The following is a 26,549-nucleotide window of genomic DNA, read 5'->3' as shown; positions in this document are numbered from 1 at the left end:
TTGCAAATGGTAACGAAGACTTTGCAAGGGAATTTTGGACGCAATGCCAATCTCAATGACACAGCAGTTCTTGTGGATTAGAAAAAAAAAAGCCCCTTAATCGCCACACTCGGATGATGTTCGCTGGGGGTTTTATTTAGTAAAGAATACAAACAAAAAAAAAAAAATATATATATATATCACCAAGCTTCTTTTTCGACTGTTGAAATAAGAGAAAACCAGAATGTTTCAGCAGTCACATAAATTGTGTTATGTGACATCTTTGTTTTATCTTTTTCACAAAATAAAGAAGCCGAATGAACTTCCTCCAACAGCAGCGATTCCAATATTTCTTGCCAGGGATTGTACAAGCACAATCTGAGTTCATGTCACTTCAGAGCATTTTTATTAGGGATTCATAAGTAATGCGACTGATAATTGAACAAGGATGTGTGATGGTTTACAAGCGTTTTCCACCTGTTGACAGAAGCAGTAGACAGAAGACAGAGGTGTTGGCAGGATTTTATCTTTGGGTGGGCTTTTAAATTCTGACAGAAGTTTTACAAAATATTAGGGGTTTTACATGTTCTATAATGCCAACGTTTGTTAGCTCCATTAAAGGCCAAGACAAGCGAGTCAGATAGAGACATATTAACATCCGGAGTGCTATTCAGACTACCTGTCTTCAGCTCTAACATGGGATCTAAATGTCTATAATCACCCAACGTAATGTGTGATGGTAACAGAGGAGCTAGGATTGTAGAATATTGCACAACGTAATATGTAGGACTCATAATTGAACTCAGAAGAACGGAGTAAAGGAATTCACTTGCTGTCCTACACATGCTCTCACAAACATTACGTCATGGTTTGTTGTGCTGGTCGTGTGATCTGTTCCCAGCAACACAAGCAGCCAGGGCACAACACATTTAGTAAGCAGACAAATGCTCCATTTATAGATGAAGTAATGCACTAATCTGCCTGCTTTCTCTGTGGTTTGCTGCAGTTTGACAAGCCGGGAGCCAGAGATGACTATGACTACCCTGACATGGCCAAAGAAGCAGGTGCTTATCTGTACAAGATTCTGGATTCTGTTGTTCGCCATACAGTATGTCGATATTTGTGTATGATGTAAGTTAAAGTGTAACAACATTCTGTCACTGCATGTCTACATTCTGTTGTAGGTCAAAAGGCTCTAGCAGATGCAGGAATCCCGTATTCAGCCATCGAACAAGCCTGTGTAGGATACGTCTACGGTAAGACCTTCAATGATCTGGTTGTTTTATATACGGCCCCTACGGAGCATACGTTTTCTAACCATGACGATAATGATGAGAAAAAAAATATGTGTCTGACTAATTTATTCTTCTTGTTGAAAATGTCAATTGAGGGAAAGTTGTCTCATCCTCTCCCCGCTGTCACAGGGGACTCCACATGTGGGCAGAGGGCCATTTACCACAGCCTGGGTCTGACCGGGATCCCCATCATCAATGTGAACAACAACTGCTCTACAGGCTCCACGGCCCTCTTCATGGCTCGTCAGCTGATCCAGGGAGGTGAGTCCAGCAGGAGTCTGTAAATGTGACAAACCTTTAATGACTGTGTAACTTGCCCCAACACAGGAACCTGATGGCTTTGATCAGACTGAACTGAGTCTGGACCATTAGATTCTTACAATGACAGCAGGAAAAAAAAGTATTGAAATGTGTACAGCAACATTTTCTGCAGCACAGTCGCTTTATGGAATCTGAGTTTAGTAAGATCACTCTTGATGTTTTGCAGGTATTTCTGACTGTGTTCTTGCCCTTGGTTTTGAGAAGATGGAGAGAGGCTCTTTGTCTACCAAGGTATACTTCTAAATGTTGTTGTGGTGGGTGAAAAGGAGGTGGACAAAATAACATGAATATGTCACAGTATCTTGCAAAGTTTCAGGCAGGTGTAGTTTCTGTAGTTTTTAGCAAACTTCATAGTTGTTCCTACTGAGAAGTACCAGTTAGAGACCCATGACCTGTATTTCCATTGGAGGAACCATTTCCAGGAACTAGGGTCTTTTTGAGTACTTTCTTCAACCCAATTCTTTTCCACAGCAGAAATCAAAGCTAAACAAAGTTGAGAGGAAGATATTTTAGATTTAGATTTTTGATTGAGAGATAGCACTTGGAAATTACCAAGGATTTTCGAGATGGGGCTTGTAGTACTGAATATCTATTATTGGTCGAGTGTTGCCAGCGTTTTACTCCTGTCCTTCTGTCTCAGTCATCTAGGGTCTAGTATCTTCAAGTAGCTCGCAAAATCTTTTACATTTAAAATGTATTGCAGGAACAGGTGTAACTGTTTGTAAACACAACGTTCAAACTCTGCCATTCACAACAGCTGCAATCAGTTGAGAAGGCACAGGTGCTCAGCCAGCTGCAGTGGTTTTGCAGCTTGAAAATGGATTAAAAAGAGGGCGCATCGATCATGACACACAAAAAGCAGTAAATCAGTAAATCAGACCAATAAAATCTCAGATTCTTTCACAGTTGTTTATCTGTGAGGCACAGATAAAATAAAGCACCCACAATCCTGTATAAATGTGTAACATCGACATGTTTTCAGTCAATAAAGCTCACGTTCTGATTTAACAGTCTGCGCATGCTGCTGTGATCAGCGGTGAAACCATGACACTCTGTATCTTAGACCCGGGTGGAATTACAGTTTTGAGTGCTTTTGGTTAAAACGTGCTTTCAAAAACAAATCTCAGCAGACACAACAGATAAGTGTGTCAGCAACCCAAAATTGAAATGAGCGTGATAATGAACACCTACCTTCTTTTCATGATTTAATCGACCGATTTATTTCCTTTGAAATGGAGGTCCTTGGAGTCCGTTTCAAAAGGTGTTTTTTCTGAAGTGGTGAGCAAATGATCCTCCCCATTCTTTACTGAAGTCATCTTTTTGTGAAGTGAAAAACATATTTGTTCTTAGTATATGGATAGGACCAATCCCATGGATAAGCACATGGAGGTGATGATCAACCGCTACGGGATGGCAGCAGCACCGGCAGCACCGCAGATGTTTGGCAACGCTGGCAGGGAGCATATGGAGAAATACGGTACTACATACAGCAGATTCCTTACAAGGCAGGGTTTCCCCTGGGTCCTCAAAACTGGGAAAGAAAACCTGTCGACAGAAGTAAAATTTCCACGCTGTTGCAACATAGACTTTGAAGAGAGAAGCTAACTTGACTGTTAATGACACCAACACGCAGTAGAGACTCTCAGAGTTGAGGTGAAACGAGTGGACATAAATGAAGGGGATAAGCTAAAATGTTTTTGTCTACTTAGCGCAGAGCCTCCCACACCAAATTGATCATGTTTCTGGGTTTTTTTGCGCGGAGGAATTTTACTATAATGTCCTGTTTGCAAAAAATTAGATTTTGCGTATGTTTGCGTCTCTTTTAGGCACAAAACCAGAACACTTTGCCAAGATTGCCTGGAAAAACCACAAGCATTCCACCAATAATCCGTAAGACTCGACTAACACTGCAGTTTGTGGCCTCAATTTGACCTTGGTAGTTGAGTATAAATTTGTAATTATTCTTGCAGGTACTCCCAGTTCCAGGATGAATATAGTTTGGAGCAGGTGATGAAATCCAGGAAGGTGTTTGACTTTCTTACTCTCCTGCAGTGCTGGTGAGAATCTGAACGTCTGAATTTAACTGAACAGTTTGCCTCGAAGAGGCTTGCAAGTGTTTGGTATTTGTTGTTTCTACTAAATTACCAAGCTTATTCTGAGTCGCTGACATCATCGTGTCTATTTGTCCTGCTCTGCCTCTTTCACAAGCCCGACTTCAGATGGTGCTGGAGCAGCCGTTTTGGCCAACGAGGCCTTTGTCAGGAAGCACCATCTTGAAAACCAGGCAGTGGAGATTGTTGCTCAGGAGATGGTGACAGATTTTGCTTCCACGTTTGAAGAAAACAGCTGCATTAAGATGGTAAGATATGTGAAATGCTCTTGATTTGACTTGACTTGCTAGTTCGACAACTGCAATATTACAACTGTCTTTTTTTTTTTCTTTCGTTTAGGTGGGATACGACATGTCTCAGTTGGCAGCTAAAAAGTGCTTTCAGGCCGCTGGTCTGAAGCCAAGTGACGTCGATGTGGTCGAGTTGCACGACTGCTTCTCGGCCAATGAGCTCATCACTTACGAGGCTTTAGGATTGTGTGCTGAGGGTAAGACTGGAGCCCATAAACTTTACCCTGGCAGTCTTCAAACATGACAGGTTTTTGCAGGATTAGAGAAGGATTGCATAGGGGCCTAGCCCACGTGCACAGAGGTATTTTGACAAAGTGAATTTTCCCTCTTTCATTCTTAATGTCTGTATGTTAAAGGCAGAGTACACACGCGAGATCATTGTTGATTCTAATTGAAGATGAGTAAGAAGTGAAACTGTGAAGTGCTAAGTTTATGCTTTAAACCCAATTTTTACAACACGGATATCTCATACAGTTTGATCAGCAACACAGTGGCAGTTATCACATAAATACCCGAAGGCTTCAGACAGCTCTGAGTAAAATACCTACCGTAAATACCGGACTATAGAGCCGCACCTTCTAATTCTAAAAAGAAAATACATTTTGTACTTGTATAGGCCGCACCGGATTATAAGCCTCGGGTGTCCACATTGTAATATGAAACATTTACACAGAAAGATGTTCCACGTGAGGATTTTTATAAACAAATACATACTGCAAATGCTTTTTTTTCGAACAGTGCCTGTAACACGGCTGGTAAAAAGAAAAAAAAAGACAGTAGCCTACCAGGAGAAGAATCGCCTTCTTCATCTTCCTCCTGCGCACTAAAACCATCTAAGTCATCTTCTTCAGTGTCTTCAATTGAACAGCCTCAGAACTTCATCACTCACTCAGTCTCTTCGTTGTCGCTCTCACAATCTAATCTCAGATTGATCGCCTTTAATTTAAAAGCTGGCTGCATTTCTTTGTTTGTTTTCCATGTTGAGGGTGAGTACAAATGACCGATTTACAATCATTTAGTAGTGTAAGTGTGTTTGATTTATCGTACAATTTCATTGGACCACTGTGAACTGTTTGTTAATTTTGTTGGTCTAATGTTACGAGGCAAAATGTTTTTGGGGGCATGAAAAAAAGAAAAAAAAAAAAACGTATTAGCTGCACCGTATTATAAGCTTAAAACCTGGGGAAAAAAGTAGCGATTTATAGTCCGGAATTTACAGTAAACTAATCTGGCGAGTTCTATCTGAGTTTTTTTCTATTAGTTTTTCTTTCAAAGCAATGTTTCTTCTGGCCTCTGAGATGTGGATGCGTTTTATATATGCTACATTGGGCTTGCTGTGCATTCGGCTGATCAGTTTCATAATTACAGTAATGTGCTGTATTTTCTCCTCTGTGCTGTATTTGCAGGTAAAGCTGGAGAGCTGATTGACAGAGGGGACAACACATATGGAGGCAAGTTTGTGGTCAACCCCAGCGGCGGTCTCATCTCTAAAGGACATCCTCTTGGTGCCACAGGTACGCAGAGCTTGTGTCTCATCAAGCAAACTATTTATTGGTGTTGGAGTGAAAATGAAAAAAATCCAGGAAGTGTTTTAAGAGGGAAAAAAGGCTTTCAGTTTAACTTAATGAATCTTTTAATATCAGCCCTTCCTTTCAAATAAAACAAAAGTGTGGTATTTCTTTTCTATAGGCTTTTTTTCAAAGAATAAAACGTTACCCAGGACTATAGTCACTGGCAGCTGTTCCTTTAGGCGTACGAGGCTGTGGGATGTGCTAAATGTGACTTAATTCCCACCTTTGAATTGCTGCCAGCAGGCGCTAAGGTGCCATCGGTGCATCTGTCCCCAAAGTTGGAGTGCTAAGCGAGTGTCTCGTGTTTGTTGACGAGCTGTTTTTCAGATAAATGTTTGGGCCGTATGAGCATTTCTTTCCATGCAGCATTTTTACTTTATAAAGTGCACGAGTGTTGAATATCAGGAGGAGTGGGTCTTTCAAACTGACATTAGCTGCTGAATCCACGTCTTAAAGAATTCAAGACTTATTACAGCCCGAATTTAAATAATTAGCTACGGTAGAGATTTCATAGCCTGTTTGTGATCCCTCTTGTCATTGTTAAGGAGTCGACAATAATTGGGCTGTTTGACGGTAATCTGCTGTTTTGCCTCCTGAATTTGCTTAAGTGTCACACGTCTTCAGGCTTCAGCTTAATAGCATTTCAATTGCTAATAGTTTTCATGGAACATTACCATGAACGGCACACAAGAATTAAGTAATTATTAGGTCATTAAAGCCAAATCGGCTGCAGTAAAAAAAAAAATAGAACTCACCTTATTGCTACATGTCACTGTAGCCTTCACCCTTCCATTTCAGTAAAAGACTGCTGCTTTGGAAAACATGAATGTCAGCAAAGTCCTCCGTACTCTGAAATCCACTCAAAGAGCCTTGTGGCCATTTGAGAACATTATTTACCACTGGTCTCTTTCCATTAGTAACCTCAGGGCCAGGGTGCCCTGAGATGAAAATGAGCACAGAGGAATGTCAGCAACAGAAGTCCCTGTACATCTGTAGGTCACAGTAGATTGATAGAAGAAGAATAACATGCCCGGCCAATCGGTTTGCTCTCATAACATCCTCGTGTAGGATCTCAAATAAACTCACTCAGTGTTGAGATTCTTTTCTTTTCATCACACCCTTTGTTCCCTCTATGCAACAGGGTCTTCTATGAACAATAGATAATTGGGCTTTTTGTAAAAAAAAAAAAAGTTTGCATACAGCAAATTATAGTGATTCATGATTCGTGGAAATACTCTACTCCCCAAATTTGCACTCAGTCATCTTGCAGCAATAAAATAGGGGCGGCCACCACAAATAACATCTTCAACACCTTTCTTATCACTGTGTCTCAGCAATTTCTTTAAATTTGGCATCTTTTAATGCCAAAACAGGTTTTTTACACCCTGATCAAATCCTTTAATCAATCTGGCTCTTACTGCTGACCTTGTGGCTGTGGCCACTAGGTGGCACATGTCTTGCACTGATGGCCCCCTGTACCGGAACAGGGCTAAAGCGATCACAAGCCTGCGTGTGAGGGGCAGCTGGCCGTGAGTCTGGCAAGCCTCTCCTGTAATCTCGTCACATTTTATGTCAGCGAGGACAAGCAAACAGTGCAGCTGGCTCACGCAGCCTCTACCATTATCTTCTCCATACACATATATCATCATTTTCATAGACACATTTCTTTAGGCTTTGTGTGGACTGACACACTCCTTCTGACAAGAGAGAGACTTGCAAAGTGTAACACCTGTTTCTTTAGCCTGTTTTCCTGTCGGCTAGTTGCCTTTCTGTCTTTATATAAACCTAAACTATCACTTACTCAGTTATTATTTTATTAAAACATTTCCCTTTTTCCAATCCATCTCATTAATACTCTCTGTGTCTCGTGATGGCGTACCAAGCGTGTGAGCTATGACCTGTTCTCATAATATTGACAGATGTTGTGCAGTGACCCCACCTCAGGAGGATGGGATTCATTATCTATTAATTTATCTATTTTTGTTTTAACTTGCTGACATACCATCCGGGGTTGTCATCAGCTCATAGCTTGATCTCCCAATGTCCACTCCACTCTACAAAGTGCAGGAATAGCTTGAGGAAACACAGAAAAACAACCGGATCCCAGCCCGACTGAGCGTTGTGTGTTGCAACAAGTCTGATCTTTGGAGGCCCCGCCCTGCAATTCACAACATTAAAAAGAATCCACTCCTAGTGCCTGATGCCTCCTGACACCCCCAGTCATCACTGTAGTTTGGAAGGCACAATATGTAACCACACATTAGCAAGCAGGTTGCTTTAATGTTTTAGCTGATAAGTATATTTATGATGTAAACTATTTTTATACAGGCTCTTTTTGATCTCCGCATTAAGACAAACAGGTTTCTCGAGGACGAGATCAAGCAGGTGCTTCAGAATTGTTAAAGATGCACAAGCTCTCTGCCCCTAAGTCTTTTAGCTTATTGGTATAATTGTAGAAATGCAAAAGCTCATTAAGTAGATGGGATGAAATGCTTAGCGATGACATTAGGACAGAAGCAGTCACTGCTGAGATTACAGAGCAAGTTGTCAGATTAGGAGTCATCATGGCACCTGTGCTGGTTGACATTTTTGTTTGTAATCTACGCAGAACTCTCTGCTGCGTAGATTTTTCTTTTCTTTTTCGTGATCAGTCCTAGTGTTATTGAAAAAAGAAAAAGGTATTTACTAGATGCTATTATTGTCCATGAGTCTGCTCCCTGAACACTTTGCCTGACCATCATGGGGACACAACATGATTAAAAAAAAAAAAGGTAATCCCTTCATAAATTCATGTTTTAAAACATATTCCTTGGTCAGATTCTTAACTGCATCATCAGTTTACTCTTCACCATATCTAGTTGAAGCAAAAAAGATTTGTTGATCAGTATGAAAGCAGCGAGCATGTTTCTTATAAAATCAATAAACTGAGAGGCTTATAGTTCTGTCCAATTAGTGTACTTTCATAAAGAAAAAGAAAAAAACTTCCATTAACGCACATTGCTCATCTTTTGTAGCAGTTCTTTTCAGGCTGCCTGTCTTTTAAAAGATGGATTATTTTTTTTTATTCCTCTGCATTTTAAAGTTTAAATCAATCCACATTTTAAAACCCAATAAATCCCAGTTTATAAAAGGAAAGCCTCATTATAAGATCAGTCCCTTTTCCACTCTCCTATATTTAACTGAATAGTTGGTAGTTTGTTTTATATGTCATGCCCTTTTCAGCCGGTGCAGTCAGATTTCCTGCGTAACTCTCGTTGCTCTCACCCTCTGTCTGCCTCCCCCTGCTGATGCTTTCTCACAGGTCTGGCACAGTGTGCAGAGCTGTGCTGGCAACTCCGAGGGCAGGCCGGCCGGAGGCAGGTTCCAGGGGCAGAAGTGGCCTTGCAGCACAACATCGGCTTGGGAGGAGCCGTGGTTGTCACACTTTACAAGATGGGTTTTCCACAGCAGCCGAGGTGACCAGGAACTTATTACTTCATGTAGACACACTATTAACTCGCATTATTATTGAATTACTGTCAAACGTTCACTGGCTCAAAGGGCCTGTTTACATCTGATATTAACATGCATCATTGGTGATCTGATTACAAGTGGACAGCTCTGAGTACAGATGTGAACACACTCAAGATGCGTCAAGAACACACTTGGTGGGGCAGATGTAGCTCAGGAGGAAGAGAAGTAGCCTACCAGTTAGAATATTGGTGGTTCGACTCTCAGCTTCCCCGGGCCACATGTCGAAGTGTAGAAATGTGTGCGAATGCGTAGAAGAAAACATTGTGTAGCCTACATGGACTAAGACGTACTAGATGAGTATGTGAGTGAATGTGGCATGCAGTGTATAAGTACTTTGAGTGGTCAGTCTACAGTCCATTTACTTAAATCTGGACCATGTCTGGGCCCCTTTTTCTTTACAGTGTTAATTCAGATTTTTCCTTTGACCACTACTGACATGCAACCATGTTTCCACTAAAAGCACACGTATCATTCATAGAACATCTCTTGTTCTTGTTTCTTTCTTATCATTTTTGCAGAAACATAAGTACACATACTCTCCTGCTTATTCCTCACAGCTGCCCATGTGTGATGTAGCCTAAGTGTCTTGTTTTTTATTGCATTTAGAGCATAGAAGCATCAGAAGTGTATATAATTATATATATTTTTTTTCTCTGAATGTACGCTGCATTTCAGTTTTAGATGTGATGGACTAAGAGCTTTCCCCCGAGATTTGATCACCAAAGATACGTGTTGATGCCATGAGTAAACGGAGCCTAAGAGGCAGTGGATCTGCTGTTGGCTAATAAAGCAGGAGAAGGTGTATGCCCAGATAGGCATATTATCACATCACTAGCTTAGTTTTTTCTTTCTTCATTTCCTCAGGTCTATCGTAGGTGCAGCGGCTAGCAGCTCAAGCAGTGGTCTGGAAGGGTTTAAATCTTACCCCGTCTTCAAGGAAATTGAAAAACATCTGCAGCAGGTAAACGCCACTGTCACTAATTAACATCCTTTAACACCTTTAACAAACTGTTTCTTTGGTTCCTGATCTGATTGAAACAGTATATTTACATCTAGGTATCTGCATTCATGTTTTGTTCGCTGTGCTCTTGTTTTCTTTTATGCTTTCGAGAGCACGATTTCCTCCCACATTCTGCAGAGATGCACGATCGGTTAATTGGTTACTTTGAATTGGCTGTAAGTTTGTTTTTTTGAAGCACTGGGCACGTGTCCCTGGTTTACCCCTCCCTCACTCATTGTTTTGTGCGATAAGCATCGGCCCTCTCTGACACTGACCCTGGTGAACAAAGCAGATGTAGAAAATGGACGAATAGCATTGTGAGATTGTCTATCAAAGATTCCAAAATTTTCTGCTTTTATTATATGTGCATAACAAGTACTCTTGCATTAAATGAGCTGCAAAATGAGTTGAGGTAATTTCAGTACAAAAGGACTAAGATTATGGTTTAGGGACATATGACTATATTGCCTATTGCTGTGTAAAGGGTCGACATTTGTGCTTTTATGTTTGAGAAAAACTGTATGGCAGCAGTGATGTGTGTGCATTAGTGAGGCTGTTACCTGGAGACTGTAAATATAGAGCACACTTCTTAAAAGGTAAGAAAATATTTGTCACAAACACCCCCCAAGGCCACAACTGTAGTAGAACGACAACCAGTAGAACAACAATTGAATGCCAGCAGGTTAGGAGCCATGATTTTAACTTTCTGGGCAGCCCTCTGGGACCAGTGTTGAAGCCCCCTGCACTCCCAATTAACTTGCCTAATCTATTTTGCCTAACTTTCCCTCTCTTTAGCTGCACAATTTTTGCATCTGCCAGTGACGCTTCTCAGGAGCTTATTCAGAATGCTTGGGTTTGTGTGGAGATTTCCTTTGAGAATGTTTTACAATGAGCTGTAATGTAGGTGATTTTCTTGCAGCAAGTAACTATAATGAGGGGAAGATGATGATTAGGTATTAATTAACTGAACAGTTTCTCCAGAATGCAGGAGATGCAAAGCTGCCATTTTATCAAATTGATACAGGCAGAATGGAATTTACTTCCACAATATGGTGAAAGGCAGCTGGTACTATGTAGTCTATGCATACTGTAAACTGTATGGCTGGACAATATTTAAGTTATCCATCCCTGTAGAACACTTTACCGTAATAGAGCAGTTGCATAAGGAATTCCAAAGCTATCACACTCTAATCTGTTAGCATCATTGTTACATCCTTACAAACTGTTGCCCTTGTAAAATGCAGGTTCATTCTGAAGGCTGTGCACTGTATGTTTCATAGTCATGAAGTAACTGCACCGCTGCCTCTTAAAAAAGGTCTCCAGCAGTTTCCCTTTTGCATTCCAAGTTCAATTTTTCTGCATATTAGCATTGTGGTATATCTTAGCTGTTTTGATGGAACGTCTGCACGTCAAGCTGTTCACACGGCAATCATTGACTTAGAAATAACATTTGCAGTGTGGGAGCAGGTGTTGCTCCTCTTCATTACTGCGCATCAAGAAACATTTCACGGAGCTCAAACATCTTGTTAATTTCTTGCAGGATGGCGAGAAGCTTGTTAAGAAGATTGGTGGAGTGTTTGCTTTTAAGGTGAAGGATGGCCCTAATGGGAGAGAAACTACTTGGGTTGTGAATGTGAAACATGGCAAAGGTTCTGTCATGACTGACCCAGGTATGTATTTGTAGTACTAGAATAACTGTCAAACAGTTTGGTATGAGAGTAAAAACATATTTGGTATTTTGCTGACTGCAGTCTGATTTTTTTTTTTGTTGTTTTCTTGCTTCCACCCTGAGTTTTTATTCTCCGGCTTCTTGTATTATAGGTAATATATTCTATTCAATATTAGAGCAACTGGATTCTAAGAAATATGGCTTTTAGCCTTTTAATACTTATGCTGTTGTTATTATAATAATAACATAAATGTTGCCGTTGGCTATGTCAGTGTGTTTTTATATGAAGTCGTTATCTTTTTTTCTCTTCTTTTTTTCCTTCTCTTGTCCTGTCCAGCATCATAATAGCAGAACTGTAATCTGAAGACCGTTTTTTGCCAAACATATTTGCTTTGCCATGGGAAGCTTTGTGAATGTAAAGTGACCCTTGATTCCTAAGTACTGCTTATTTAATTATTTTTGTTACAATACTTTACATATAATAGTGCCAAACCTGACAGTGGGACAGGGAAAGAGGTAGAGCAAAGAAAAAGAAAGAGAAACCAAACAGAGGTAGAGAGAAATGATTGGAGAAGACAATGAAAAACAAGACAAAACCAGACAGCTAGCTGCTATATCTGTAGAAACCAAGCAGAAAACATCCTACGGCCTCTGTGGGGAAACCAGGAAAGAGAACCATCGGGAGCACCTGCGGCTAGACAAAAAAAATGCAAGCAGCAATAACACCAGCAGCAAGTACATATAACATAACTGTGGATACATTTAGTTTGAAACCACTGGACGACACAGCAACTGTATGATAAGCATGTGACTCTGTGTGTGTGTGTGTGTGTGTGTGTGAATATGGTATAGGTTCTACGTGACTTGTGCTCAGATATGAGTGCAGCCACAAGCATTGGGGAGGGCGTGGCAGAGCGATTTAGAGATGCATGAACCTAGTGACTTAAACCACGTAGCAGATGGTTTTATGGGGATAACTGAAAACAGTTAGTTCACTTTTGGTAGGACAATCATTTTAATGGTAGAAACTCTCCCCATGAATGAAATGGGTAAGGACTTCTATCGTGTGAGATAGTACTCTACTGTCTTTAAAGCTGAACATAATTTGGCTTTGTTTGCTCTGAAAGCCTGGATGAAATGTTTATGCCTAAATATCTAATATTTCCTCACTCTAAAGTGATAGCAGATATAATCTGGAAACTACAGTTAGGAAGAACTGTGGTCTTAGACCAGTTGATACAGTAGTCAGAAAGTGCTGAGATCATGTGAGTGAGAGATGCCTGTGAGTTCTGGAGGAAAAGTAATACATCATCAGCATAAAAGCTTATTTTATGCTTAATTTTTTTGTTCTGGATGCCTTTAATATCTATATTTTGTCTGATAGCAGCTGCTAGAGGTTCAATGAAAACAGCATAAAGTAAGGTGGAAAGTGGGCAACCCTGTCTTGTACCTCTCTGCAGACGGAAACTTGGAGAGATTTGATCATTTTGTCCCGACACACGCATTTGGAGAACTATATAGTATCCTTATCCAGTTGATGAAGTGTGACCCAAACCCGTATTTGTTTCATGTTGCAAATAAAAATTTCCAGTTCACTCTTTCATGCTTTTTCTGCATCTAGAGATAATTGTGGTTTCCGAGTTGTTGATGGTAGAGACTAATTAGTCTGCGTGTGTTAGTGGATGAGTGTCTACACTTTATAAAACCTTTATATATAAGGGGAGTTACTCTTTCTAGCCTTTTGGCGAGGGCTTGATAAATTATTTTGAGGTCTACATTTATTAGTGATATTGGGCAGAAGATGGATGGACGTATGGGGTCTTTTCCTGGTTTCTGTAGCAGGATAATGTCAGCAGCGTTCCTGTTTTGGGGAGAATCTGCCATTCTCATTAACTTGTGATACCATTTTGTGAAATGTAGGTGCCAAAATAGTCCAGAATTCTTTGTAGAACTCTACTGGAAAACCAATTGATTGGCTAGGAATCTTCCAGATGTATTGGCATGTTCAAAGCTCTCCCAGCGAAGTCTTTGTTTCAGAAACTGTGTTTTTTGGTCAATTATTTGATTTAACTCGAGTTTCGCTTTCCTTGATTTATTCAGTATGTGTTGTGAAGTACTGTAGACAATATCGTGTCTGAAATATCGCTCATCAAAGAGCTGCTGGCTAAGAAATAATCTATTCTTGAATATGAGTGGTGCTGGTGTAAGTGTATTCCCTGAGAGTGGGGGGATGGGAGCGCCAAGCATCACGGAGACCAAAATCATTCATATAATGTATGGAAATATTTGACACACTCCTCATACTCCTATGAGGAGTGTGTCAAATACTGTCAAACTGTGTTATCTGAGTGATCAGAGAGTGAAGTGAAAAAGGAGTGGAAAAAATGAGGGGTCATCAACATTTGGGCCATATATTTTAGCAATGCATAAATTCATATTTTGGATAAATAAGTTAACTATTATAAATCTGCCCTCTGGATCTATAACTGTGTTGTTTACGGTGAAGTGGACTTTTCTGCAAAATAGCAAAATAAACCTTAGCGTGGACATGCTCAGACTAACGCAGAGTGCTGGATGCTTGCATAAAATAGCGTGCGTGCGTGTGCACATATGCATGTGCGAGCATGTGGGTGTGTGTCAGCTACCTGTATGCTGAGTGGTCATTATCTTTTTTGAAGAGGCGGGACGAGTGACTTTTAAAAGAGAATATTGGAAAAGCAGAGATAGTAATTTACGCTGACAACTGAATGTTTAAGCCTGCAAATTGTCACGTGTACATATACACACACACACACACACACGCACACACACAGTATATAGTCACATTTGATTAACGTGGTGAACAGTGTGTAATGATTTCCAGTTTGAGCACTACGACTGACATCTTCACACAGTCTTTACTCTTTAACTGCAGTTAATATTACCATAAAGCTTAAGTCAAAGCTTCTTGTATTGAGTTCTGCTTTAAGAGGAAATAATTTCACTTTAATGATGCTCTGAATGCAGGGAATTATTCAGAAAAAACCTTCCAAATGCAACATCCACATTAAACGGAAGAAAAGTTTGAATTTCTTCCTTATATCGTTCTTTAATGCCTTGTACACACTGATGTGTCGACCCTTGGGAAGAAATGAGGCAGTTTCGGACTGATTGAAAATGATTCCTGCTGTGATTCAGCCGTTTTTCCCATCGTTGTTTTATTCGAGCAGTGGAGTAATTTCAGTCGAAATGTCAAGAGCACGAGTCACAGCGTTTTCTGAATTCCTGTATACGTATATGGAATGTGTAGACATTAATCAAAGAGTACTCTGCACTGCTTGATATTTACAGAAGTGTAATAACAGGCACCAGGAATAGCTTTGTGAGCAAACATCCAAGGTTCTTTATGTATATAAATTCATGAATTTGGACATTTTTGAATGGGACTGAATCATCATCGAGTGCCTTAAAGTTGACTTGTGTGTTTTAAGTAAACTGAATTGAACTGTGTTCTTTAATAGTCATAATGAAGCAGTTAATTGTCTACATATCTGACATATTTCAGGTGAAAAGGCAGACTGCACGCTTTCCATCGGTGACAAGGATCTACTGGATCTGATGACAGGAAAGTTGAACCCTCAAACGGTGCGTGTAATCAGCTATTAAATGTTTTTTTTTTTTGCATATGCTATGAAGAAAGATTGATGTGGTCTTCAAAATGGTTAAGACAGGGAACTTATTAGATAATAATAAGGCCTGTAAGTCTTGGGGTTCCTTCTAAGCCTTTTCAGATATGCACACCTCACTGTTAATCCAACTACGGCTGAACACGCTGGCTTCCTGCATGCATCCTATTCTCACTATCCCATCAACATCGTGTGTGTAGATTTTTCACCGTAGGACCTGTAAAGTGTGTTGTTTAAATTCTGTTTAAATTCTGCTTCCGCCTGGAAGCAGCTTCAGATTCTCTGCCTGCGATGCAGTTGTGTGGTGCTCCACACAGTTTTACAGTTTACACTCTGGCCCAAGATAGAAGTAAAACGAACAGGAACGCACCACACCAGCACTTGTTTCGACAGAACCAGACATGTGTGAAAGCACGTCAAATTCCCTGGAGTTATGTCTAAATGCCCACAGTAGACACAGACTGTTCCGATGCGGGTTGGGGGCAGCCAACCCATCTGCTGTCACATGGAAATGTATTTGTATCCACCGAGACATGCCTGTCGTCTGGCTTAAGTACATGTTTGTCTGATTCTAGCCAGTCTTTGCCACTGTGTTGTTCCCAGTTGCACTGTTCCCAATAGATTAAGGGAAATCCTAAAACATTTTGGGCTTACATCAACATTATTTTCTGTAATTTTTCAACTGAGAGTAATTTTTCATTGAAGAACCGTAGTTGATCTTTCTCCTCTGTTGCACCAGGCGTTCTTTGGAGGGAAGCTGAAGATCAGTGGGAACATGGGCATGGCCATGAAGCTGCAGGACCTCCAGGTTAAGCCGGACAAAGCCAAGCTGTGAGACTCAGTTTTTGTTCAGTACAAAGACAAACAAGTCGAAAAACTAGATTTCTTCACTTGAACTACGCTAATTAACAAGTTAATTGAATTCTTTGATAACCTGCACAGTCTCAATAAGGCTTCATTTCCTGCTGCTACTTTTTATCATCAAAACCCAAAGCTCGTTTCTATGTTAATGTTGCTGTCTGATATGAATTTAAAGTGTTGGTAAGTGTTTAGTATTGAAAAATGTAAAAAAGACACACCATGTTTTATAAATCATGCAGTCTAAGACTAAGACTAAATGTGCCTCTAATTGGTCCGTGGAATTAAGTTGCTTGGGGTTTGAAGCTGTGTTTGAACTTAATCTTTTTGATGAAAACTTTTGCAAAGAATCTGTAAATGATAGAAAAAATCTAATTTTATTGAATAAAATCTTCATTGACAATAGCAGCTTCTGGAGTTTTTCTCCCTTAAAAGAAGACCCGGTGAGTAATTTAGATATTTATTTCACGATTTACCATTCTATGATCATACTTGAAACGGTTTTAATGTTGTGGTTCACGGTTATCTTGTAAAGATAAATGCATCCCTGGTTCCAACAAGTTGGGATGCTGTGTAAAAATGGAAATACAAATGGCAGTCACTGATCGATCTCATAAACATAGAAAATATATCAAATGCTGAAAGTGAGATATTTTACTATTTCATGAAAAATATTTGCCCATCTTGAATTTAATGGCTGCAACAGCTCTCAAAAAAGTTGGGACAGAGCCGTGTTTACCGCTGTGAAGCATCCCTCTTCTTTTAACAATGGTCTGTAAACTTCTGGGAACTGGGTCTTCTTTGCTATATTTTGCTGTTCATGACGCACTAAATGTTTTTAGTTTGTGAAAGGTCTAAAACGCTCGGAGGTCAGTCCAGCACATGAGCATCTTTAGTGCTAAAATATCCAAAGCCTTCCCTGAAAAGGGAAACTGGTATGTACAAGTGCTCCTTTCCTGGCCTGGATAGGAGCATTTGTTTCTCTAAAACCTGTATGCAACCTTTCAGCACTGATTGTGCCTTTCAAAATGCCGAAGGCGCCACTTCCATAGGCACTAATGCGTCCCCAAACCATCAGAGATGCTGGGGAGCTAACGATCTGGATTGTCCCTCTACCATCTACCAACATCCAGGACTTCCTAAAAGAATTTCAAATTTCCATTCATCTGACCACAGAACACTTTTTCACTTTTCCTCAGTCCAGGTTTTGCTCAGAGAAGGCAGAACATGGTGTTCCATGTTCACATATGGTGACTTCTTTTTGACGTGAACTGCATTAAAAGACAAGAGTTCCTGGGCCCATGCAGTGATTTCCATGACAGACACATGTCTGTTTTTAACATAGTGCTGCCTGAAGGCCTGAAAATCTTTGCAGGGAGTAAGAAGTAAGCAAACGGTGAGTAAAACTGTTTCAAATGTCTGAGTTGAGATGGCATTAGACCAGGGATGTCCACATCCGGTCCTCGAGGGCCGCTGTCCTGCAGGTTTTAGATGTTTCCCTGCTTCAGATCAATGCATCATCAGCAGGCTTGTGCAGAACTTAACAATCTTTTGAAGAGATCCATTTCATCTGAACCAGGTGTGTTGAAGCAGGGAAACATCTAAAACCTGCAGGACAGCGGCCCTCGAGGACCGACTTTGGACATCTCTACATTAGCCGTATGAAAAGATTTTAGTGCAAACATCACGGTTACAGTGAATGAAAAGGCAGGTAAGGATTTAATGATACTTTGTGTTAAGGAATTTATACACAAGACAACTGAACGTATCCATTTGTTGCTTCTACAACTGCTCAGAAATCGCAGTTAATCGAGTTAATCGCACAGTTGCAGGTACTGAGTATATTTACCAGAGACGTCCCGCTGTTTGATGTTCTGGATCCGATTGTGGCTTGAACACGCATGGTGGGATGCCATGTGTTGAAAACCTATCGTGTTTCTCCAAGCGTTTTCTTGTTTTAAGTGTTGTCTTTGCTCTTTTAAACCAGAAACTGTAGCAATGCATGTTAACAAGTCACCGTCATCCTCTTCCGTGGCCCCTTGACCTGCTACCAATGATAATAATAATAGTTTATCATTAGTACTGTTGCTGTTGGGAGTTGCCACAAAGCAATAACTTTTACGTATCTAAAAGCTAACCAACAATGTGTGACGACTTTGAAAGAATTTATATCAACTATAAATTCATATAAGTCCAGTGACAGATCACACTTATGATACTCTGCAACATCTGCAATCCACAGTTGTTCATGGTCACAAATAATTCATTCCTGCAGCTTAGATTTGGAACAAAGACCACAACACACTATATGTGTGTATCTAGCATTTCATTCTTTGGCCTTTTCTTCCTAACTCTCTTCCTCTCAGTACAGTTTCAGTGGAGCCCAAAGAAAGACTCCCTTCAGTGAGACATCTCCCTCAGCCTGTGTCTCAGCTCCCAGATCTTTGTGAGCCTCTCCCTCATTCTTAATAAACTAAACATTAATCCTCTTAGTGGTTCATATATTGCAGTAAATAAGTGAGTAACGAAATGCTAACAAGCCTTAATATTTACATGTTGATGTGCATGAATATTTCTAACTGTTTTAATGGACCAGTTTCAACAGCAGGTTTCTGCACATGCAATCAATAGAGAAGTTTGTTTCTTGCACATAAAAAGTACACAGCATCTATTTTGGATTTGAATATATTGCCTACCTGTTTATTTTAGAGATGTAAGCAAAATGGCTCATTTGATTTTATTAATTTGCAAGGAATTTCCTAAAACGTGAAACAATTGTGAAGCTCTAATCCACTGATCCATATGTTAACTTTAGCCTGTCAACAACTTAGATAATAACAAATAACTGATCCCACAATATTTGAGGCTACATGAACCACGTGACCAGCTAGTGTTTTGGACTTCCGTTGTCATGAAATTGTCTGGAAATGCTCGTGTCATGTCCTCTTTAAGCCAAGTATTCTCTTCTGCTGACATATCTCTCATGAAGAATCTTCTCAGTAAACAAACAAGGTCAAAGAAGGTAGTCGGTCAGACAGAGATTCTACCGAACACCCATATCTTTTTCATTAGTTTCATTCTTTTAAGAGAAATGTTTGGGGATTGGACAGGAGACAGTGCTTTTACATAGGATGATAGCATATGCCATGTTTCTAGAGAAGAGGCTTTCTGCTGCAACCCTTCCAAACAAGCCATATTTGTTCAGTCTTTTTCTGACCATCATGAACGTCTAATATTTAAAATGCAAACTGATTTAATGTTGTTTTACTTTCCTAATTTCTCTGATCAATCTCAGAAGTGGGTATCCCAGCAATATCCAACCATAGTTATGAATATGTTTAGATATAGGAAATTATACGCTTTTTTCATGTTTTCTCTTTGTATAATGAAATCTGCTAAACAAATATAAACAAAACATGTATTAGCATTCAAGCTGAGAGTAACTGTTGATTGCAGGCAAAAAGCAGATAATTCCTTTCTTAGCCCTTTCAAATCTTTTCCTAAATGATGTTTTATTTTTTCATTTTATTATTATTTTTATTCAGTCATGTCTGATTTTACTTGACTCCAGACTGTGTTTCACTGGCTGATTGGAACATTCCTAAATTATTTTATTGCATTTTGTGCTGTATTGCTGTTGTCTCCCTAGCTTTAGATTTTTGCTTGTCTGAAGCACTTTGTTACATGTGTTTAATACAGTGCAATAACAATAAAGATTATTATAAATCAATTGTTTTAAAAGCATCAGCTGTGCCCTTGATTGAGACTCTCATGCTACACGTTACACCTTTCCCTGCTCTCTTTACACCCTTTCACAACGACATTCTTTTTGTCATTAACTGAATTATTCTCTTGTTCTTTTTCCTATAGCAGGAATCTGAATGTGATCCTTTGTTTTCCTTAGCAAGGCTGTCTTTTCATGAATTGGCAATTTTTTTAAATACAGCTTTAAAGAAATTGGCTGAATTTGAGTTGAATTAGAATTGGATTTAAGAGGTCTTATATCTTCCCTGTTTAAAATGCCTACAGTTACTGGTGCTATATGGATGCACTGAATTGAGCTGAATATAGTGTTTTCATTTTTGTGATGTGATTACTGAAATGTAAATAATTGAAGAACACAAGCTGAGAGGAGTTCTGAAGTCATCAAACTGCCTCGCTAATTTCAATGTGTCATGCTAAAAGGTAATATAATATGACCTACATTCTGGTAAGCCAATGGATATTATGTGGATCTTAAATGCTACATTAAGGTCAGAGTATGAAAAGAAAATCTTAGGATGGTGTCTTAGCATGCAAAATGTTTGATAATAGTAATCTATTATAACTGCAACACAGCCTTATTTTTATTCCACATTCATTCATTCATTTGCCATATTCGCTTAATCCCATTACGGGTCAGTGGCCAGTTGGCACCCTTGACAGGTCACAGGGCCAGCACAGACAGACAACCATGAATATGATCTAGTTTACCAGATAAAGCCCCAGCCAAAATTTGAGCCTTTTATCGTGTGAGGTGGCAATGCTAACCATCACACCACTGTTCAGCCATTTCATTCCACATATGGTCTTGATGTATAAATGAATGTCAGCAAGAAACTTCGGTTCACAGATTGATGTTACCAACTGCCGATAAAGCTCTCAAACATGCACTCTGAGCACTTTATTTTCATTCCTCTTACTGTTTGGTAGATAGTTCTATTGACATGCTCTCCAGAGTTACCTTGGTGATGGTGTCTGTACGCTAACAATTTCTCCTCTTGCTGCAATTAATTTCTTCTGCTGGTCTTTTATTTAGATCCTTTCAATACAAATTTGAAAGTCTGCATCTTTAACTTTCAACAAGTTTGAACAATTAATAACAAACTTTAAAAGTCAATATAAGCGCCTTATTAGATTTTTGTTAAATAGTAAATAGAATGTACTGGTATAGCGCTATAGCTACTTGGGGTACCACATGCCACTTTCACTCACACACTCATACAACACATCTTAGTCCATGTAGCCTACACAGGGCTTTCTTCCCAGCATTCACCACCTTTATACATAGATGGATGCATCTGTGGGCAATGTGGGGTTCAGTGTCTCGCCCAAGGACACTTCGACGTGTAGCCGGGGGTCCAACCACTGACCTTCCGATTGGTAGGCGACTGCTCTTCCTGCTGAGCTTCAACCGCACCTGTTCTTTTCTCTGTCAAGATGATCCCACACTGCTTCAATAATGTTGAAGTTTGTTCTCTGGGGAGGATTCTTCCCTCTATAAGACCTGTTGCCACTTATTTTCAGTCCACTTCTTGTGTCATTCGGCATACCCCAGCCTTTTCTCCCTGTTTCCCTTCCTTAAGAATGGCTTCTTGACAGCCACCCTTCCATGGAGACCATTTCTGATGAGGCTTCAGAGAACAGAAGATGGATTGACGGAAGGTCCAGATGCATCTCTCAGGTCACAGTTATTTGGTGACTTTTTCTTAAGGAGATCATTTTCAGATACTGTTCATCTGCTGCAGACATGAATATATATATATATATATATATATATATATATATATCTTTTTTTGTCAAAATGTGTTATCTTGGGCATGATTTTGTAGATACAACTAAAGAAATAGGACGAGCAGGCAGTAACAACGTACCCAATCTGGAAATTTGTTCAGGCTAAACAAACTACAGCATTTCCTCTTTGCTTTAAAATAAATAACATGACTTGTCAGATTTCTCAAAGAGTTTGCAATTTTTAAAACCCCCCAAAAGATGAGGAACATTTCAAATTGAAATATCACAGAATGCAGTTCTGTGTAAGAATTGAATTTCTATATTCAACATGAACTAGTACAGTTGTAGTAATAGCTGTGCCTTTGCTGATATTTTTACTGGAACCCTGTGAGGCCTCCAAACAAACCTAATCCAATTTTGTTGTCGTGTAACATTTTTGGGTAAGAGACGAAGGTTTACTGAATCTGATTTTGTTATTCTGAAGTCAGGTTTGCAAATTTTCTAATCAAGTAGCCCCTCCTTGCTTTTACCGCTGTCTCCATTTAGTGCAAATTTTTCTCTTTAGCTTTTATCAGTGCATGCAAATTAGCTGTACGATTCCACCCTGCAAGTAGTCAGGATTGGTTCTTCCAAAGATGAACATACGGACTGTCTGACCTGGCCTTTCTGAGAGTGTTGGTGATGCTCTGCAGATTCAAAGCAGAAATCTCCAGTCAAGGTTTGGATGGCTGACTTTGCTCTACCGTACGAACATGTTAACAAAGTTTAAAATGTAGGGTAACTTCAGATGGAATGGGATGAACAAAAATTGCTTTACTAAACTTACTTAACTAAACTCTATCTTTCCTGTTGTCAGTATACTTCCAGTACAGGCTGACATTAGACTGTGAAATGGCTACATGGATTCACATCACAAAACTTAACAGTTTCACAATCTACTTTTCTTTCACATGCTTATGCATGGCACTGCACAGCTATTGCATATTACAATGCAGAGATGGATGGTAGCAATACACTATGGATTTTCAGAGAATCAAGCTCAGGTGCAACATTATATATATAAATATATATATATATAAAACAGTTTTTCAGTCTTCTACTTTGCTGTCAGTCACATTTGGTTAGGGTCAAACATAAAGAATACATGGTAAAGTTTAGGCATTGATACATGGTTAGGGTAAAGCCTAAATATTAAATCCATAGCTTCGCTTCACTTCCCTCATGCAAAACAACAGACACTGCAAAATGTTACCTACTCACCAGTTCAATTCCCACGCCTTAATTGCAACACAACGTTTCCAATTTGTGGACTGCACGTTTTCTTGTGAGATGACACCTCTCAGTTCTAAACGCTCACAAAGGGCTGAAAAGAAGGAGATGCATCTCGGGAATGTTTGCTTCTGAGATACATCTCTACCAATTTTTTTTAATGTCCCATTAGTCTTTGAGTAGGCCTGTAATGGACTGTCGACCTTTTCAGAGTGTACCATGCTTCTCAGCCCCCCCATGACCCTGAATTGGATTAAGTGGGTATAGAAAATGGATGGATTGATAATTTCACACGTTTTAGTCAATAATATAGTATAGTAGTACAATAGTATGTTGTCTTTGTCACCTTTAATTCCTAAATATTAACTGCACCAATTGCTCTTCAACTAAAATCTCATATCTCGAAACAACAGACAAAAACTTAAACAGTGTTTCTGTATTTCGATATATTTTTCTTCTCTTTCCCATTATACAGAGTTGATACATTTCAATCAATTTTGGACAACAGTGACATGTTTCATTAAACAAATACAGTGTGGCAGCTCTTGATGAAGTGCAAGATAGTAAAATGTACAACTTTAAAAAAAATCTTTTTGAAATACTTACATGTACATGGCATATCACATCTACATGAACAGAGTTCAGTGTGGCTTGCGATTGTTGTCTCAGCTTCAGCAACTTGCTGGCTCCCGATTGCTTCTCCTTTAGTAATTTAAGGCAAAGAGGGAATTCAGTGTGGTTCAAGGACAACTTGAGATAACTTAGTCATAGTAGGGGCAAACACTCCTCCATGTATCTTGTGACATTCATCATCATATTGTTACATTTCAATGCAGGTATGAGGCAGAGGATGCATATAGGCTAAGGAATACAAAGACAAGTGTAAGGAGAAGCGCTGCTAAGGAGACATAACGCATGTGAACTAAGCTGTTGCATGCACTTTTAAATAATTGTCTCTTGTTATTGTTTAATCATCTTGTTTTGTGACATGTAATCTCTTCATTTTCTTTACTGAGAATTTTCTTTCTTTTCTGTCATTTCTTTTTTTTTTGTTACCAAACCAGCAGTTTTCAACAAGAGGCTCATCATAAAGAACACAGTGACAAAAGAAAAAAAAAACGAAACCCCTGTCAAAATTATGCTGAAACATCACAAATCCCAGTGAACAAAAAGACCACTCTTTTTGATTTGTCTGAAGTCCGCATAGGAATAGGGGCTTTTAATTAATTCTGGTAGTAGCAACTGTCCAGCTCCACTCCTTTGAGATGTGGTGACTCAAAGATCTGTTGTTAGTGAAGCTTGCACAGGATTCACTCTTGGTTTAAAATGTCACCCAGAGCAGCAAACTGTCGTTGCGGCTATCAAATAATTCATCTCTGATTAATATGTACACAAACTGAAACAATCAAATGTGGGTAATGTTACAGGTTTGCAGAAAAAAAATTGTCTTTTTAAAAATTTTTTCTCCGCAGACATCCGCTCTGGGCTGCTCTCCTTCTTGGAAGAGAAAACGTGTGAACTTACAGTGAGCAGCTCAGCTCTTCGATGCGTCTTCCTCTCCTGCTGGTTCTGCAGCTGTGGGTGTACCTTTCTTACTTGTTGTCAGACCAGCTGCTTTTATACATTTGTCTCCAACCCGTTCATGTCAACGGAACAGTGGTCCTTGTCTCTGTGCTCTCTTTTGTGATGAGAGGTGTGAGCGTGCTTCTTCTTCTCTACCGGCCGAATCCCTTCCTCCAACTGAATGAGGCGAGCCACATCCGGCGAGTGGTGGTCCTGTTTGCTGCCTGGTTGTGGCTGGTAGCAGCCGTTCTTCTGGTTCTGGTATGTCATCATCTGCTGGATGCTTATCATGGGTTTCGTTTCACAAATCAGAGGTACCTAATGGACCCAAGCGTAACGAAGAAATATGTTATAATCACTCATTTAAAAAAAAAAATTGGCCTAGTGGCACTATTTCAATTGAAAATATATGTATACAAAAAGCTACAGATTTTTTGTAAAAGGTAGCACATTTTTGAAAACGCAATCTAAATGTAAATTATTCTTTTGTTTAAATCTTTATTTAACACACACAGTCTTCTTCACTGATCAAAATAATTTAAATGACAAAATGGGTTGAAATTTTAAATTTGAGACCAGCAGCACATGCAAAAAGTTGAGTGCGAGGCGAAGAAAGACAGAGAAGTTTAGAATAAATACAAATAACAGTGTTACTTGTATTTGTAGTGGAAGAATATACGATTAATTGATAGCAGGTGAGGGTGTCAGGATTAGGTATAAAAGGAGCATCTGTTAAAGGCTTTATCTTTGCAAGCAAAGATGGCTTCACACTTATCTTTCCAAAAATGGTTCTCAGCACAAAATTGCTAAAAACTTTGGTCTTTAAACATCTAGAGAGCTAAATATTGTTATAGATTCAACAGGGAAATCCTAGTGTGTAATAGCAAAGGACAGAAAACACTGGACAGTCATGACCTTTATGCCCTCAGTTACACTGCACACAAAACTGCACAACATGTTCAGTTGTGATTATCTAAATCATTTTGACAACTACAAATGGAGTGTGTAGTGAACTTATATAGATTTATAGAAATATAAATGATCAAATGCAAAAAAAACAGATATTTCAGAAAAGTGCATTTTTACTTAATTGCTATTCGATAATTCTCTCGTGTTTGTGCTGCAAAGCATAAGCACAGATTCTCTTGATCTGTTTCAGACTGTAAGGAGGCGATAGTAGCAAATCCGCTAAACATTTAAATAGCTGTTTCGTGTTTTTTTTCCACGCCCTTGATGTACAACCAGGTCAAATATAATCTCTGACAACTTGTACACTCGGTTTTCATCCTTGTACCATTTTTCTATCTCTTTTTCAAAAAAAGAGAGATGCAGCCTTCAGTGGTTTGCCCCATCTGGGTCCATTTTTAACCTTGATTACTCTCACCTGTTCCCCCTCTTTGACAAAATCTTTTCTGCAGATGTGAGCCATGATTCCTGTAGCCAGCGCGTCACCCATCACATTGACCATGGTCCTGAATCGATCCCTGGATGACAAGGTCAGAAGTCATTCAGTGTTGATAAAACATTTGGAAAAGGTATTAGCTATATGCGCTGTACGTTACTGAAACCTTCATGGGGCAGATAGGTGCTACAGGGTCCATACAATGACATCAGCAATGCATTAACTTAGTGACAGATGCTAATAATAACCCAAATCAACTGGATTCAGCTTTTCATGATGAAAATAAGAGGTTTTACTTACAAAGCCCAATCAACAGCAATGATGAGAGTGATGTCATCGGTGGGCAGACCCACAGAGGTAAGCACAATCACCATGGTAACAAGTCCTGCCTGTGGGATTCCAGCTGCACCGATGCTGGCAGCTGTGGCTGTGATACTAAGGGAACAGAAAGGTAGTCTTTTACAAAACTCCCAGGAACAGTCTTCATCAAAGCCGTGTATGAGCCTTCAGAGCTCAGAGTGCATGTCTGTTTGTGAGATGTGGAACTGCA

At 39.5% G+C, this 26,549-nt stretch overlaps 2 protein-coding genes across 2 annotated transcripts in view; one reads left to right on the top strand and one right to left on the bottom strand.

Moving 5' to 3' along the window:
- scp2a (sterol carrier protein 2a) overlaps positions 1 to 16,677 on the top strand; it is a 54,496-nt gene extending 37,819 nt beyond the window's left edge. Inside the window, exons 3-17 of the mRNA XM_072364298.1 lie at positions 986 to 1,043; positions 1,164 to 1,235; positions 1,404 to 1,535; positions 1,762 to 1,826; positions 2,946 to 3,072; positions 3,422 to 3,485; positions 3,566 to 3,652; positions 3,804 to 3,954; positions 4,046 to 4,193; positions 5,403 to 5,510; positions 8,869 to 9,022; positions 9,945 to 10,041; positions 11,621 to 11,750; positions 15,294 to 15,373; positions 16,154 to 16,677. Coding sequence (XP_072220399.1) covers positions 986 to 1,043; positions 1,164 to 1,235; positions 1,404 to 1,535; positions 1,762 to 1,826; positions 2,946 to 3,072; positions 3,422 to 3,485; positions 3,566 to 3,652; positions 3,804 to 3,954; positions 4,046 to 4,193; positions 5,403 to 5,510; positions 8,869 to 9,022; positions 9,945 to 10,041; positions 11,621 to 11,750; positions 15,294 to 15,373; positions 16,154 to 16,249 — 1,569 coding nt within the window. The 3' untranslated portion in view covers positions 16,250 to 16,677. The remainder of the gene's footprint in view (positions 1 to 985; positions 1,044 to 1,163; positions 1,236 to 1,403; positions 1,536 to 1,761; positions 1,827 to 2,945; positions 3,073 to 3,421; positions 3,486 to 3,565; positions 3,653 to 3,803; positions 3,955 to 4,045; positions 4,194 to 5,402; positions 5,511 to 8,868; positions 9,023 to 9,944; positions 10,042 to 11,620; positions 11,751 to 15,293; positions 15,374 to 16,153) is intronic.
- Positions 16,678 to 24,651: 7,974 nt separating this feature from the next.
- slc1a7a (solute carrier family 1 member 7a) overlaps positions 24,652 to 26,549 on the bottom strand; it is a 34,731-nt gene continuing 32,833 nt past the window's right edge. Inside the window, exons 9-11 of the mRNA XM_072363653.1 lie at positions 26,300 to 26,434; positions 25,982 to 26,081; positions 24,652 to 24,915 (exon numbers count right to left, since the gene is read on the bottom strand). Coding sequence (XP_072219754.1) covers positions 24,652 to 24,915; positions 25,982 to 26,081; positions 26,300 to 26,434 — 499 coding nt within the window. The remainder of the gene's footprint in view (positions 24,916 to 25,981; positions 26,082 to 26,299; positions 26,435 to 26,549) is intronic.

The sequence above is a fragment of the Leuresthes tenuis genome, unplaced genomic scaffold (assembly GCF_036924035.1).
Source record: "Leuresthes tenuis unplaced genomic scaffold, fLeuTen1.0.hap1 SCAF_14, whole genome shotgun sequence".
Classification (NCBI taxonomy): domain Eukaryota; kingdom Metazoa; phylum Chordata; class Actinopteri; order Atheriniformes; family Atherinopsidae; genus Leuresthes; species Leuresthes tenuis.
This window is presented reverse-complemented; position numbering and strand designations above follow the sequence as displayed.